General features: G+C 41.7%; 1 protein-coding gene and 1 long non-coding RNA gene across 2 annotated transcripts in view; one reads left to right on the top strand and one right to left on the bottom strand.

Annotated features, from left to right (window-relative positions):
- Nucleotides 1-16,578, top strand: part of LOC131031021 (uncharacterized) — a 261,890-nt gene that overhangs the window by 33,355 nt on the left and 211,957 nt on the right. The window contains exons 3-4 of the mRNA XM_057962024.1: nt 7,434-7,526; nt 7,621-7,695. Coding sequence (XP_057818007.1) covers nt 7,434-7,526; nt 7,621-7,695 — 168 coding nt within the window. The remainder of the gene's footprint in view (nt 1-7,433; nt 7,527-7,620; nt 7,696-16,578) is intronic.
- The window catches only part of LOC131031022 (uncharacterized), a 70,854-nt gene that overhangs the window by 27,693 nt on the left and 26,583 nt on the right, over nt 1-16,578 (bottom strand). The window lies entirely within an intron of this gene.

Below are 16,578 nucleotides of genomic sequence, written 5' to 3' on the forward strand. Positions count from 1 at the left end.
CAAGCAATTCCTGAATTGCTTTCTTAATCTCATCCTTTTGCTTTTTTGGGTACCGGTAAGGAGTAGTCATGACTGGCTTAGCTCCTTCCTCAAGCTCAATAATGTGCTCGGCTCCTCTTTCGGGAGGTCTGCCAGGAGGCGGGTTTTCGAACACCTTGCTTCTCTTAGTTATCAAGGCTTGGATGTCTTTTGGATAATTTCGGTGCTCTTGTTGTGGTTCTGAAGGCATTACCATGATCTTGCTCCTATCCTTGACCATAGCTGAAATATCTGAGGAATAACTGCCCTTGTCCACCAATGGATTGGAAGTCATTATCAAACACTCTGCTGCCCACTCCACCTGATTGTGGCTGATCAGCCTTTCCATTCTTTTCAAGGATACAACTTTAAGTCCCCCATGTGACATTCCTCTCAAAACTACCTTTTTCCCTTCCGACATGAATTTCAGCTCCATGGTTTGTAGGTTTAGTGTGATCTCACCAAGAGATCTCAGCCATTGAATCCCGAGGACTGCATCATCAGTCCCTCCAATGCTTACCACAAAGAAATCATCTCTGATTTCATGATTTCCCAACTTCAGAGACATGTTGGAAATCATTCTGTTACAGGATATAGTGGAGCCATCTGCTACCATGACTTTGAAGCCCTCAACTTCCTCTGCCACTAGTCCCTTTTTTGCAACAATCCTCTCATCAATGAAGTTGTGTGTTGCACCTGTGTCAATGAGAGCTATGACACGATGCTCTCCAATCACACCTCGAACTTTGAAAGACTCATTTTTGTGAATGCTCGAGAGTTGAGCAACCACTCCTCTATCTTCTGACCCAAATTCAGGCCCTTCAGGAGCCTCTTCATACTCGCTGTCTTCAACTTCAGTCTGCTGTTCTGAAATTTCAGAATCTGATCCATCTTCTGAATAGCATTCCATTTGATGCAAATTCCCCTTTCCATGGCACCTATGCCTGGGAACCCAAGGTTCTCTGCAAGAATAACATAGATTCTTTCTCCGGAGCTCTTGACGGAGCCCATCATCCATTCGCGGAGGGAACCTCTTGGTCTGATTAGTGAATTTCTTCTTATCCTTTCTGAAAGGGAAAGGCTTGGACTGAATTTTACTCTTAGGGGCAGCCAACTCCATACTTCTAGATTTTTTAATAGCTTCTGCTAGTGTGGGCGGATCAAAAGCTTTGACCCATCCTCTCAATGGTTCATCAAGTCCTTTAGTGAAAAGGACAACCAATCGCTTCTTTGAGATGCTACTCACCATGACTGACAAGTTTTGGAATTTAGTCACGTAAGTGTCCAATGAACCTTGCTACCTCAGTTGTGCAAGTTCTCTAAACTTCACCTCTGGATCCCTGGTGTCAAATCTCTCAATTAGCTTATTGGTGAAATCAGCGTAGGTGGTGACTAAGTTGTGACCAACCCATGGTACCACCATTCGTGGGCCACTCCATCCAAGTGCAAGGTAGCAAACTTGATGGCGTCCTCCTCCGGCATCGGTCTCAGGGACAAGTAATTGTCCAACTTCTATACCCATGCTCTAGCAGTACTCTTAGCGCTCCCATCAAAGTGTGCTAAGGTCACTCTTCCAAGAGCTTGCTAGAAATCTCTTGGGGCAGAAGACTTGTAGTCATTCCTCCTTCCTCTTTTCATTTTCTAATTCATGAATTGATCCAGAGTTAGGATATCTTGGATCTCACTGGGAAGGGAAGCATACTCCATGTAGCTATTTCTTATCTCATTAGCTGTGGGTATCTCTGTTTCAGCTTGTTGTACTTCTTTTGGCAAAAAAACAGGTTGTAAAGGCCTTGGGGCTGAACCTCCATTGTTACTCCCGTTGTTCCTCCCATTTCTATTGCCTACAGGAGTGTTAGAAGTGCTGGCTTCCGGTCCATTGTTGGGCTGATTAGGGACCCAAACAACGTTCTGGTTGAGCTTTGCTAGCAGTAAAGACATCATGTCCATCATGGCATTGAATTGCCTCTTTGCCTTCTTGTCGGGTGCCTCATTTGTTTCTGTAGTCTTATCTGCCATTGAATCCACTGAATCTGAAGTATCAATATCCTTTCCTTTGTTTCTCAGTACTTCTGAGAAAGTATCCTCTTCCGGCACTATTGGAACCTGAAACTGCTGTCTCTTCTGCTCTCTGTTGTAGTATCTGACGTCTCTGTCACTCATGGAGACTTTTGAACCCACTGACTCTCACAGGCTGGCAAGAAAACCAGCTCTGATACCACTGTAATTTCCCACTAATTTTTTTTTGTTTTTAGGCCAATAATAATTCATCCACAACAAATAACCCGTTAAGGTTAGAGGAATAAACCAAACAACTGAAAGAGAACCCTTCCACCTTTTGTTCACTGAGAGCCCAGATTGGGAGGGTGAGAGCATACGGTGTTCTGGGGATCGTCAGCAACAACAATCAAACTGAAAATTACAATGCATGGGCGGCAAGCCAGCCCCTTCTGCTTATCTAACAGGATAGAAATTAAACTCTTGGCAGTAAACTGACCAAGGGAAAATTACAAGAAATTGAAGTTCAATCACTCTACCGCGTATTTCAGTGGGAGGACATTACATTAAACAATCACTCTACCGCATATTTCAGCGGGAGGACGTTACATTAAACAATCACTCTACCGCATATTTTAGCGGGAGTACCATAGCATTGAACTTATCACTCGACCACTTATTCAGCGGGAGGACTGAAAATTACAAATTTGTTGCATATTAGGCGGCAAGCCAGCCTCTTCCACTTATTCAGCGGGATGAAAATTACAAAGATAGAACTAGTTAGTAGTACTACTACCTAACTTTACAATAATAGCGATGATAGAAGGAGAGTAATGCAAATTTCTACAATAAAGATATAAATTTCTGTTACAACCAATCTGCAGGCTGAAAGTACAGACCAGCAGCCTAGAGAAATGCCCAAATACTCACAACTCCCTCATTTTACATCCAAATCAGCTCAAACTAGTCCCAAACCCACCGTACATCATATGCAATGGCAACCGATCAAAACAACACCCCAAACAAACTCTTATTTAATTTGCACGCATCCCAATGCAAGGCAGAAAACCCACGCCTAGCCTAGGAATTTTGATTTGGCATAATAAATTCAAACTTAAACAAACAGGCTATAAACTTACAAAGTTTATCGCCAGTGCTGGGAAGGAAGATAGGGCTGATACCCATAACTGACAGTCGCTCCAGCAGAGAGGTGTGAGCAAAAATGTGCTTCAGCCACAGGCGAAACCAGCAAGTTTCCAGAATCACTTCAACACCAAAATGTCTATGGCAAACTCTGAGAATGTAGAAGATTACAATGCACAGCTAGGTACTGTATTTCAAGTACGAAACCGGGTAGCACTAGGGAGACGCACTCCGAAGCCTCAAGTTCTGTCGCCAAACCAGTAGCATAACCTTATAAATTTTCAAGATATCCCAAATGAGAGCCCAAGGCCCTTATTTATAACTTCTCACCATTCAAATTCAAATGCAAATTCCACTTCCCATTTGCATCGCATTTCATCTTCATGTGGACCCAGTGTAGCGCCCAATGCAAGAGTCAAACCTCACGCCCAAGACTTGGACCCACGTTAACCACTTTTGGCGAAATTAGAGATAAGTTATAAAAAATATAACATCTTCCTCAATATTTCGATATCTCTCTAATAAATATGAATTTGCCAAGAACTTAGGAAAATACGCATAAATCCCAATTTATAATAAATCAGTCGTCAATAATCAAAATTAATTAAATATTAACCTTAGGATAAGGAATTAATATTCAATTATTTCACCTATGGCTCTGGTACTGATTATTAACACTGCTAGGATGAAACTGAGTTGGAACAACCACCAAACTGCTGCAAAATGAGAACCCTGTCTACTGCCAAAAATAGAATTGTGCCACACTGCCACTTACTAAAAATAGTAAGTCAAGAATCAATGCTCAGAAAAGCATGATCATTGCGTCCAGAGGCGAAACATGGAGAACTCAGTAGGACAGTAACATCAGAATGGTCATTCCCTGACTTACTAAAAGTAGTAAGTCTTCGTTTCATCAAGGCTAGACCCTCACTCCTGATTCCACCTAGCTTATGGGTCTCAGGAATAGGCTAATGGACCACTGAAAGAGCATCAATGAGAAGGGGACATTACAACAATGCAATTCAAAAATTGCATATCAAGGGGAAAAACTCTCTCACAAAACCGATTTATGGGGGAAGAACAACATATTTACAAAATTACAACTATAAAGGAAAGCTAAGAAAACAAGAAAATAAGAAAATGAAACAAGAAAAGAAGAAAAATCATACCTTCGTTCAAACTGAAAATGCCTCTCCAAAAGATGATCAATCTTTGTGTTGAAGAAGACAATCCAATAAATAGAGACAATCTAAAATGCCAAACTCTAACCACGTTTTTGGAAAAATGCCTAAAGCTGAAAAACGTGGCAGCAAATGCATGAAGAATCGATCAAATAAAGCTCCAATCCCCACATCTAGGTAGGAGAGTTAAAAACGATTTAGAAGCTTGAAGGTTTATGGCTCTTACATGAGGTAAAACATGGTATTTGAAGAACACGTTTTTTGCTGTTTCAACGCCTTATAACCAACAAGAATGATTACCACGTGGTGTAAAAAAGAGCTTCCAAATCCATAAAAATCGCCTTAGGATTCAAAACGACTTCCTCTTAAAAACTCTCCTCAAAAATCGATTGAAACTTTCAACAAATTTGCCTCCAATAGCTAATCGGGTTTTTGGAAAAAAAGTGCAAGTTCGATTTTGCATGAAACAATGAAAATCGGGTTTTTAGAGACAAATAGCAAGTTTAAAGTTTCACTTTTTCAACTATAAGGCGAAAATCGGGATTTTTAGACCAAATAGCAAGTTTAAAATTGTCAAAAATGCACTTTATAGGCAAAATTGGCTTTTTTAGAGAGAGATGCAAGTTTAAAATCACTTGCAAAGGGGAAATAGAATCCCTACAACAAGTTATAATTCACTTGCACACATGTAATAGGGGTTTAAAGTCCCTATTACATTTAAAAAGCATTAAAGTAGGGGTTTTAGAAAAGAACTACAATTTTACTTGTAACTTAACCAAAAAATCCCTATTTTAACTGAAAAACCCAAAAAACAACAAAAACAACAAAGGGGAAATAAAAAGCAAATTACAAGTTTTATTTTTCAATAAAGTGCACATGTAATAAGCTAAAAATTTCCCTACAAAGACCAAAACAATGGAAATCATTAAAACTTGTAGTTCAAGGAAAATTTTCCACCTACAGTCAGGGAGAAAAAACCCGATTTTGAAGGAAGGACATAGCAAACGAATCCAGAACGCGACGAAATTCGAAACGTAGATCGAGGATGGACTGAGGATTAAGCCAATCCAAGGATTAGTGAAAATTCTGCTTCGGTAAGCATGCCATAGAATAAAATTTTCATTTTTTCACAAAAAATTTATGTAATGGTCCTTCATTTTCGAAAACAAAAATGAGGACAACATGAGACTTGGTTTTCTTATGACTACAACCATACAAGAAGTCTTCAATCAAGGTCAGTGGAGTGGATAAGTTAAAACCTTGATTTTATGGACCGTACAAAATATTGAGAAGGATAGGCGAAGTAGCCCACGAATCGGAATTGCTAGAGAACAACAAAATCCACAATGTATTTCATGCATCCAAACTCAAAAAGGTGTTAGGGAAACATGTTAACTCATATGTGGAACTACCTCCACTTGATGATAAGGCAAATCAATTTTGGAACCTAAAACTGTCCTCAATATGCAGGAGAAGAGATCAAGGAATAAGACTATTCTTAAATTCTTAGACAAATGGAAAGGTTTCCCTATAGAAGATGCTACATGGGAAGGAGAAGAGATCTTCAATCATCCAAATTTGAAATTGCTTGAGGACAAGCAATCTTGGGAAGGGCGAACTGTCATGCCCCCGTTGTGACTCCTACACTTTCAAAAAATTGTCTAAGACTTCACAATTGTTGGTGACCTAAATCAGATCCCAACAAACAGAAAGAAAACAATCTAACCCTGCACTGACAACAATCTCAGTTTGGATGAAGGCAGCAATATTGATAATAATAGTTCGTATCAAATGGTGATAATAATAATGACAGATTGTCCTTCATTTCCTAGCGTTTTCCCAAGCAACAATAAACATTCGATTAAATGTAAAGAATATTGCTAAGACGCATTTTGAAGAGATGTTAAGAAGCGGTCCAATAAGCTTAAGCCAAGCATTAGTTATGAACAGTTATGGTTAAACCAGGGAGAGTCACCTCTCTTACAAACAATTGTAACCACATGAGGGGTCATGTCTTCTCACCATCGATAGGAAGGTATAAATATCCAATTTAAGCAACCAAGAAGGGCATCGAAGAAGTAGAATAATTAAGCATTCGATCTAATCAAAGTTGGTAGACTCAGACTATGTATATTAACCAGCAGCTTATATACTTATCTAATATTGTGGTATGAAGTGTAATGAATAATGACTTGGCTGATTTATTTTTGGTCTTTCGTTTAATAGGAAGTAGAATATTACATAGATAAAACATTGCTATTTGTTGTGTTGTAAACACACATGCCCCATTGCAAATGGGGACCCCTCGTTTTTCTTGTTATCTTAGTTGTTTTGTGTAATTTTCTTTAGCTTCGTGATAGTTTTAGTCTCTGTCCTTAGAATGAGGGTTTGGGGTTTTATCAAGTTTGGAGGTGAGTTGAAGGAAGAAATTGAAAGAATGACTTGTAGAAGTAGGTGACAAGGGTGAGAATTGTGGAATTTTGAATTGAAGAAGCAACAGTGAAAGTGTGAAATTGAGAATTAAGAAAACAAAAGTGTGAAAAGGTGAAGTGTCAATTGAAAGTGTAAGATTGCTTGCAATTCCGATATCAAATACCTTTTGCGAGTTCCAAATGCAAGTCAAATTTCCCTTTCAAAATCTCTATGTCCATGTTTAGAATCCTCATCAAAGTTGTGCTTCCCTTTTGAAATCCCAAATCCGGGCTTGAAGAATGCAAGGGTAGCTTGAAGTTCTGCCCTACAATGCATAAGGAAGTCTCAAGTCTGACCTACATTACATGAATAGGTTAAGTTTACGACCTCTAGTGTATGCATTGGGTGTAAGTCTGCCTTGTAATAAGTCCTTACCAGTCCATTAAGAAGGCCCCTCCAAAAAGTTGAGGAAGGATAAGTCCTTACCAGTCCATTAAGAAAGCCTAGGGAAGTTTAAAATCATGCATTTCAGTCGAGGTTAATGATAAAAATTGCTTTGATATTACATCTCTGAAAAACTTTACCTGTTAATTAGGTAGTTTAACTTATAATAGATATTAACAAATTTCTTGTTCCAATATCTGTCATCTTGATTTGAACATGTTCTATTGGATCTCATAGGTGGGAGCAGGAATTTTGGCCATTCCAGCAGTCACACAAGAGGCCGGATTTTTAGCATCAGCTGCGACCTGCTTGCTCTGCTGGTTGTATATGGTAATCTATTTTTTATTTTTTTTAAACAGGTTTCTTTGATTCATTATGGGATACTCTTGTTTCTCTGAACATTAGAATCCAAATATTAATGCAGGTTGTAACAGGACTTTTGGTTGCAGAGGTGAATGTTAATACAATGTGTGAGCTTGGTTCAGGTGGGGTATCCCTAGTAAGTGCATTCCACCAAGAATTTATGTACATATAAATATGCTTTTGTTTGGTAAGACTGAAGAACGCTTCTTCACAGCTCCTGTGTTGAGTGTTTTTAAATTTCATAATCCTGTTGAAGTTAATCTCTTTTGGTAATTACAGCTTTTTTATTATTCCTTCAGATGCAAAATTTTCATTCTATTTCTTTTTGTATCATACTATCAAATACATTCTTTATCCTAGTTGTCTTTCAGAGGTGACTGGAAAAAGGTCATGATTGTTTATAAGTTTATAACCATTATGTATGGTTTGAGATATTATTTTATCTAAGATAATAGATTCATGATTCAAAGTCACAGGAAAATCTTTATCCATTCAAGGTAAACTCGCAACTTTAAGAGCGTTAAAATGCAAAGTTGTTATATGGTACTAGATGGTAGCAACCACTGAAGAACATTCCAAACTTTTAGAACAGAAGATGGTCAGGGACTTTGTTTGCAGGAAACTATTTTATGAAATTGGTTAGTTAATGAAAAATAATTTATAGTAAAATTTAAGACTATCCCAAGGGCAATGTTTCTTTATCTATATATGGCAAAGTTATGATTTGAGCTTCATTTAACCTACATCCATTTATGATAGAAACACATTGAGAAGAACATGACTATAAATATAATATTAAATTTCTGGTGTTTTTGTAAGTGTTGGTGCTGTTGGATATTATCATTTATCATTAGTTCTGAAGAAAAAATGTAGCGTCATTTCTATAAGAAACAATTTCCATATTTCAATTAAAATACTAAAAGAAAGTACAAGATGAACATTACAGCATAAATGTAGCCAGAGTGGAATCATGGTCTGAAACCAGATTGAACAATTTGGGAACATCAGAACTGCAGGCAAATCAACAAAGGAATATCAAACAATAACTATCAACATAGAACACTGGGGAACCAGCATAAAAGTGCTTGTTATCCCCATATCAAGAGTGCATGCTAAAATTATTCAAAGTTTTTCCAAATCCTTACCAAGTATGACCATCAATAACTTAAAATATGATAGATCTGCCATTAAGACTTTCATCACTGTCACTACTTTGCTTCATTAGGAATCATGCTCGTCACTGTCTTCCTGTCAATTTCTTTATTCACAAAGTCTCTTGGTTGTCACTCCACATGGAATTGTCTCTTTTCACTTTTCTTTTCCACGAGATTTCGTGACTCTATCTTCCTTCATGACTGACCTATGCCTTTAACTCCGCACTCTCTACTGAGAACCATCTTTAAGAACCCAATTTCTTCATTCACTGTCCCAGATCAATCAGTTTCACAGACTTTCACCATATGTTCATTCTTCATAGTACTGTGCGCCGTCATGCAAACTTAAAATTATCCCTTTTAAGCTGCCATGACAGGCCTGTAGCCTTTTGTTGGACAAGACAGGGTCTTTAAGAATGCTTTGACAAGGTCGGTAAGCGTAGACTTTAAAACCTAGAAGAAAACTTGGGTAACAATCCAAGAAAACCCCATTATCTCTCTACATAAAACCTTGTTCAAAACTTATGTCTGTAGTCATGTGATTGTCTTGGATGCCATATGTCTCTTTGGGAATGGTCCTTTCTCATGACTATGCTTATTTTCTACAAGACTGTAATCTAATGACAACCGAATCTTCACAAGGGTTTCATGGGCCCTAGCTCCTCATGCTACTATGCATAAAATTTGGATGAAGTTTGGGTTGAATCTTTTAGCATGATGGCCTAAGCTATCCTAGGGTTTGAAGTTCCCTAACTAGGATTATCACGCTTCTAAACTCTATCATTTTATAGCTCTTTTAACCTTCATAGCCGCTGCTCCTTGGATTTTGCCTTTTACTAAAACTGATCACTGTGATGATCAAGCAACTGACCCTTTGCTTTCTTAGGTATGAGTCTCGCAAATGTTCCATTGTATCAACCATCTCAAGACAGTTTATTCACAGTAGTGAGTTAAATCTTTATAATGACTAGTCTTGTCTCTGTTCTTTATTTCTATGCATTTGCTTTTATTACTAAAAAATTCTTAAGGCCAATGACTGTCTTTCAAGGCTTTCATCACAACTGCATTCCTTTGTCCTTTTAAACCTTTCTCTGTTTTGAACAGGAGCTGTTATGACTGTTCTTTCAACTTCATACTTTTGTTCATGCACTGTCTACACTGTCCTTTGTTGCCCTATAATACTTTTCATGAACCCTGGGATACTTGCTACCATATTCACTACTGCCTCTAGCCTGGTGGTCAGCTCCTCCCGAGCCCTTTGTGCATCCACCAAGGCAACCTCACGTCCAGTCGAGACATACTCCAAGTTCCTCAAAGCGTACCATTCATGCCTGGAAGTGGCCACAACCTTCTGGCATAAAGGCGAGGAGATGCCTCAAATCCTCCATCACACTCCCCAAAGGCTGATAACTGAACTGACTAACTCCTTGGTGCCGTACGACTTCGCGTTCTTGCAAAGCCTTCCTTCAAACTCTATTTGTTGGCAACCTCCAAATCTGTCTCCCTCTACGGCTTATGGCTTCTCCGCCAATGCTTAGCTTCAGACTTCTTTCTCACAATACGGAACAACCCCAACACTTACCGTGACGCTCAAAAATAAACTGGGGGTCTGGGGCAGTGACCCAGCAGGGTCGAGGGGCAGCGCCCCTTGCGAGGTCTGGGGGCACCAATTTAGAGCCTTCAGAACCACACGGAAGTCCATGGCGCACATCATTTTTGAGATATTTTAAGATGCAAAAAAAACCTTCTTCTCCACTCTAATTTTTTCAGCATCCTGCCTCCAGACTCCATCGAATGATTTTTCAATCTGGTCGTCGTTTTCTTTTTCAAGTGCCATCACCACCTTTATCCCTGCCGTGCCGTGGTATTTTTTCCTTTCACCCTCTTTTAAGCTGCTGCCACCATCGCCGTGCTCCTTCAGGCCTATAGACTGTAATGTCTCGAGCCCGTACAGAGGTTATCTGCCATATGATGGAGTGGTCTGTCGTACGGTGGCCGAGCCGTATGACGATTGGGGTCACCCGAAGCTTGGTGTCATATGGTGATTGGTCTCTCATACGATGGCTGGGAAGGTCGTACGGTGGATGTTGTTCGATCGTACGGTAGATGAACACCCTCCGAGGCCGGTGACCTCCGTCGACGGTGTTCCACCGTACGGTGTCCCACCGCACGGTGGTCTACCGTGGTGGTTAGACCGTACGGTGTCCCACCGTACATGGTGCACTGTACGGTGGTCCCACCACCACTTTTTTTTTTTTTTCTATTTATTTTCCAAATCTAATTGCCGAGAGTCTTCAGCTCGGGTCCTGTGCCTTTGGGATCGCCCTTCATCCTTCTCGGTTTGCCTCGCCCGAGAGTCTCCCGCTTTGATCCTGTGCCTCACAAGTTGCCTGCCCAGCCTCTCATCTCCCCTTCCATCCTCTTGGGTCCCCCTCTGGACTCTCGGGTGTCCTTGCGGCCTCTCAGGTTCCCCTCCAGACTCTCAGGTGTCCTTGCAGCCTCTCGGGTCCCTTGCGCACTTCTCGTGGTAGGGTTTCAATTTTGATTCGTTGATGGCAAGTCTATTTTCAATGGGGATCCGAAGACTTGGAAACATAAATTCTATGGGAACCACGGTCTCCTTCTCGTACATAAGAAGAAGAAGAAGAATAAAGATTTTGAAGGCTGCAGCCTTCCACATAGGGTTCCAATCGTTGCCGACACGAATGATCTTGGGATTATCTACGTCACCGAGGTTTGTCTCCTTCAATTTTACCTTTTGATACTTGATGGGTTCTTCCTTCGGGAACTGGTGTGCGGTGGTGTCACTCACACGAGCATCTCCCTTCCAATGTTCCGACAGGTACACCTCCTCTGTTACTTACTCCGGTTCCTCTACTTCGAGCCTGTAGCTCTGGAACATTTCGTAATCCTCCATCTGCCAGTGGAAGAGCCCGTTCAATGACCCCGTCTCATCCTTAGAGCACTCTCCTAGTTTGAGAACCCCTTAGTCGTTGGGCTCCCTGCAGCCCCGTCCTTCGTTCCTTGGGTTGCCTTCTCCTTGACCCTCCGATTCTGAGATGATGCTAGTTCCTCACTAACCAACTGCGTCCCAAGGTCTATGATAAACTTCCTTCCTCCATTCTCCATAGACAGAGTGTTCTTCTTCCAGTTCTGGGTGGCCTTGGCTCCCACCAGCCACCCTCTCCCTAAGATCGCATCATACCCTTTTTTCTTTAGTGAGATTACCATGAAGTCCAGTATGAAGGGTTGCATCTTGATGTTAAAACTTGTTGGCCCATCAGTGTCCTGATGGATTTGATTCCATGCTGATCTGCTCCCAGTAGATTGAATGTAGATGGCCACAGCGTCGGCTTCCCCAGCTTCCGCCACGTTTCTTCTGGAAGAACATTCACTCCTGATCCACCATCGACGATAGTATCGGTTAGAATGGTGCCTAGGATACCCATCTCCACAATGGTCGGGTTCCTTCCAGTGTTAACTACCAACAGCCTGGGGTCTATTGCAGACCCCCCAGGAACATCTGTGCGGTGGTTGGTATTGGTGTGTGGTTGGGAGAGATTATTCAGCAATGCCGTTCGTAATTGAGGCATCGTGTGGAGGAGGTTGTGTACCTTCACAGGCACCTCCAGTTTTAAAATTTGATTTAGTATAGCCTCCTCCGCCTTCGGTCGGCTAGAAGTACCCGCCATACTCTTCGCCCTTTCTCGTATCTCTTTCTCAATTTCTTCTCGTGCTTCCCGTACCCTTCGCTTCTTCGTCTCTGGGTCTAGGCACGTTGCTTGTCTAGCTTGGGTGCGGGTTACGACCAACACTTCCTCATCTTTGGTTTCCTCAATATTGAGCAAGTTGACGCCGGACTTCAGATAGGTGGCGTCTTCGTGGTCTCCCGGTCCGCACCATTTGCACAAATATTGTGTGGCCTCTCCCTTCGGGCAGTCTCGAGCAAAGTGCCCCCACTGGCTACACGCTGTGCATTGTATCATCAGTCAGCCTTTGGAGTCGTATTGGATTCAGCTCCTTGTATTTTTATTGTTGTTATTGTTGTTTCGTCCTCCCCACCGGTTATCTCGGTAGCCTCTCGATGTTGCATTGTCGTGCGCCTGGGAGCTGCAGGTACCGCCCGATGTAGTTGGTTGTTCCCGTGTAAGCAATACTTGTTGGTTTCGTGTTTTCATGTTGTAGGGGCATTCCTTGGTGGGATGCCCCATCAACTGGTATATATCACAATAGGCCTTCTTTGGGCAGGAGCCTTTCGTGTGGCTGTCCGTCTTACATTCCGTGCACCAAAGCTCTCCTTCATTAGTCTTGCTCGGACCTCCCTTCATAACCTTCATCTCTTTCATCATCCTTAGCATGTCCTTCTGTAGGGCTTGCACCTTTTTGCCGGACTCGCCATTGTTGCTGCTTCCCTCGAAAGAGTCATCATCCTCGAACGAGCTATCCTTCTTTTTCTTCTTGGATGTCTTGGTCTCGCTCTCGAGATCCATCGCTCTATTAGATGCATCGTCGTACAAGGTTGGTGGAACAATTTTTCATCTTCTTTCGGAGGGAGTGTTTCAATCCCTCCACGAACCATCTCTTTTTCAACCCATCTGTTGGTTGACTCCATTTTTCCCCAACGGTTCCTTGAGCCACCAACTATAGGCTTGGACCGTCTCGTTCTTGTTCTTCTTTGTGCCATAGATTACGGCTACTATTTCATTGTCATCTTGAAGTAGGCGGAACTCCTTCTTGAAGTAGGCGGAACTCCTTCTCGAAGGCTTTCCGCAACGTGTCCCATGTGGCCACTGCAGTTTTATCAATATCCGAGTACCAGTCGATGGCAACTCCCCGTAATGTCGCTGGGAATTGCGTCATCCATTCGTCCTAGTTCGTGACACCATTGGCCACCTATATGGTTTCGTAGGTTCTGCAGTGCCTGACGGTATCCTCCTTCCCGTCGTAGGTGAATTTCGGCAGCTTCTACCTATTGGCCATTGATTTGGGTTGTGTCCCCGGAGGTGGCTGTGTCTGTGGGGGTCGTGTCCCCGAAGGTGGCTGTGTCCGTCGTGCACCCGCGCCACTCCCTCCGGCACTGGTGGTGTTTCCTGCTTTAGTGACTAGGGGTACGGTGTTTTGTACTCGCTTGCTTGGTGTGATGGGTCCCAAGAGGGGGTCCTGTCTGTCGTGTGTTTGTGCCTTCTCCGCACCTACGGTCGTACGGTTGCCCTCCCCTCCGTTCTCACCCTTGTCCTCTGCTCGCTCCGTTCGGTGGTCCTCCATGCGCGGCGTAAGGGATAAGTTCTTGAACTGATCCCGGGTCTCTTTGACCAGATTCCTTCGTAGCCTTGTTTCCTCCAAAAAGTCTTCATGTCTTCTCACCCTACGGTGTTCTGGCTTGGTTCCCTTTGGGCAACCCTTCATCAGGTCGTCCTTTGGCAAGTTGCCTCAGCCTTTGTCTACGTCCTACTTGTTCCATAATCAAGGCCCTTTGTGCGGCCTCCCACTCCTCACTTTTTGCCTTCTTATTTCTATCTTTGTTTAATAGGTTGGGAATTAATTCCTGTACATCTCCATAAATAGCAACAACACATAAAAATAGAACACTTCTTTATTAATTTATCCCGTCGGATACAATTTGTGTCAATAGTAAGACACCATTATTATAGAATGTTCTTTATTCCTCCTGGAGGTTCAGGGTTCAATTTCCCCTTGGCCTCATGCCATAACGCTCCGCTTCCCAGCGACGACTGTTTTCTTCATACTGTTGGAGGACTTGTTGGTGTCGCTCCTCACGGGCAATCTCCTCTCGGGCAATCTCCTCCAGGCGAGTTCGTTGTGCCAGTGATGCCTGTGCAAGCAAAAGGGAGGAGGTGGTTCATCAACCGATTCGCTACGGGGCTAACTTCCAGTGCGGTCCACACTGCACTTGTTGGGACGTCAGCCTCCGTGGCCTCCCTTCGAACATAGTTCTCAATGGCCACCTGAAGCAGGATTGAGAATTCCCTCGTTGCAGTGTCTTCTCTGTCGTAGAGCTCTGTTTGTGCGTCGTCGGCCTCTGGGTTAATCTCACCAATGGGTAGGCCCATCGTGTCCGTGCGCCACCCGCTCCTTCCTTTCCCAAGTATTTCTAGGCAACAGTGCCAAATGTTTGCCACATACGGGTAAACGATTAAATGCGGAAAGTAAATGCACAAAACATAATGGAAATATTTTAAAGAGCCAGTTTCTGTATTAATTCAACAGTGCATGTACATCAAGTGCTTATAACATTACACCCAGATACGACTATCATGATGATACTAAGAAGGAAAGGCATGCAATATATAATACCCGAAGGGGTGCGACCAACCATCACGTCCAATTGCCCTTCGAGACGACTAACTAACTGACTGCCGTAACTCATTATTACCGACGACAACATAAACATAATATGACAACATAACATAATGATTATTCCCGGCAACAATAAGCTGATGAAGCAAGATCACTCCTGACTATGCAATAGGCTTGATTGGCCTTAGGAGGCCCTTCAAAATTTTCAAGTAATCATTAAACCCCACTCACTGCCTTCTCTTCACGTTCTACTCAGGGCATAAAAAGTTCAATAGACACTTTTCAATATTCTTTATTTGTGCACTTTTGTACTATACACCCCTAAACTAGTTTTGAAAATATTATCAACTGAAAGTGTGATGCAAGCACCTTCCTTTCCACTTTCTAATTACCTGGATCCTAAAATCGGAAAGGTGAGAGCATAAGGTGTTCAAGAGTACAATCAAACTGAAATATAGCAGTTGAAATGAAAGCACTAGGCAGCAAGCCAGCCAATACCACTTATTCAATGGAGTGAAGAATCTGTAGATACTGTTGATGTGTCTTTTAGGACACCTCGAAGACAAAATAAAATACTAAGTATTCTATCCTCTCTTGAACAAAGAAACCTCATATGCTAAATAATATGATCAAATGAGACAACTCCAAGGTTTACAATGCGAACAATCAACTTTAATGCTGTAGATAGACTCGGTGAATGATGTGATGATGCTGGTAATCACAAAGGGACTTACGCTTTGAACACAACTAAATGTGAAATCTAACTAACCTGGAAAATAAGGACAAAAGGTAAGGGTTAAGAGATCTAATCTAATCCTATCAATGTAGGAAATGATTGTTGGCTTGATGCAACCAAACCAAGCTTTGCTTTGCCATTAGGAACCAACTACACAAAGATAGTGCAATCTCCTAGGGATAAGTGAATGATTTTCATATCACCTATGCACACCAACATCATGAACAATGAGCATAATTAAATTGAACTTAAGCTTTTAAATAAATTCAGTCTAACCACACATTGCAACTTGCAATCAGCAAATTCCAAGTGGTATGAACATTAGGCTTCATCATTCATCAACAATAAAATCATCCATTCATCTAACACATCTAAACTATGAGAAGTAGAGACCATGCAACATGTTGAAATAGCATGCAAAATCCACCATATCTTCAATGAAAATAGTATGTTTATTACAACAAGCCTTGGCAACAATCTCCTTTCCTTGTACTCCACTGCTAGCTCTAATTGCTACTATTCTATGACTATTAACCTTTAACCTTTACAAATGAGAGAACTGAGCCTTATATAGAAGTCTCATTACAATTCAAAGGCTCTGATTGATTCAGGATCAGTGGCCAAGATCACACAATAAAACCCTAGTTAGGGTTAGTCACAACTAACTCCTTCTGGCCAATGAGAAAATTACAATATTGTGGACACATGTCCTTCCTTTAATACAAACCAATAAAACCGAGGTTAGGTATGTGGAACAATCTTCGATGCAATGCCACGTGTCACTTGCCCCTTTATCAGATAAATCAAGTTC

This window comes from Cryptomeria japonica, chromosome 3, assembly GCF_030272615.1.
Source record: "Cryptomeria japonica chromosome 3, Sugi_1.0, whole genome shotgun sequence".
Lineage (NCBI taxonomy): Eukaryota > Viridiplantae > Streptophyta > Pinopsida > Cupressales > Cupressaceae > Cryptomeria > Cryptomeria japonica.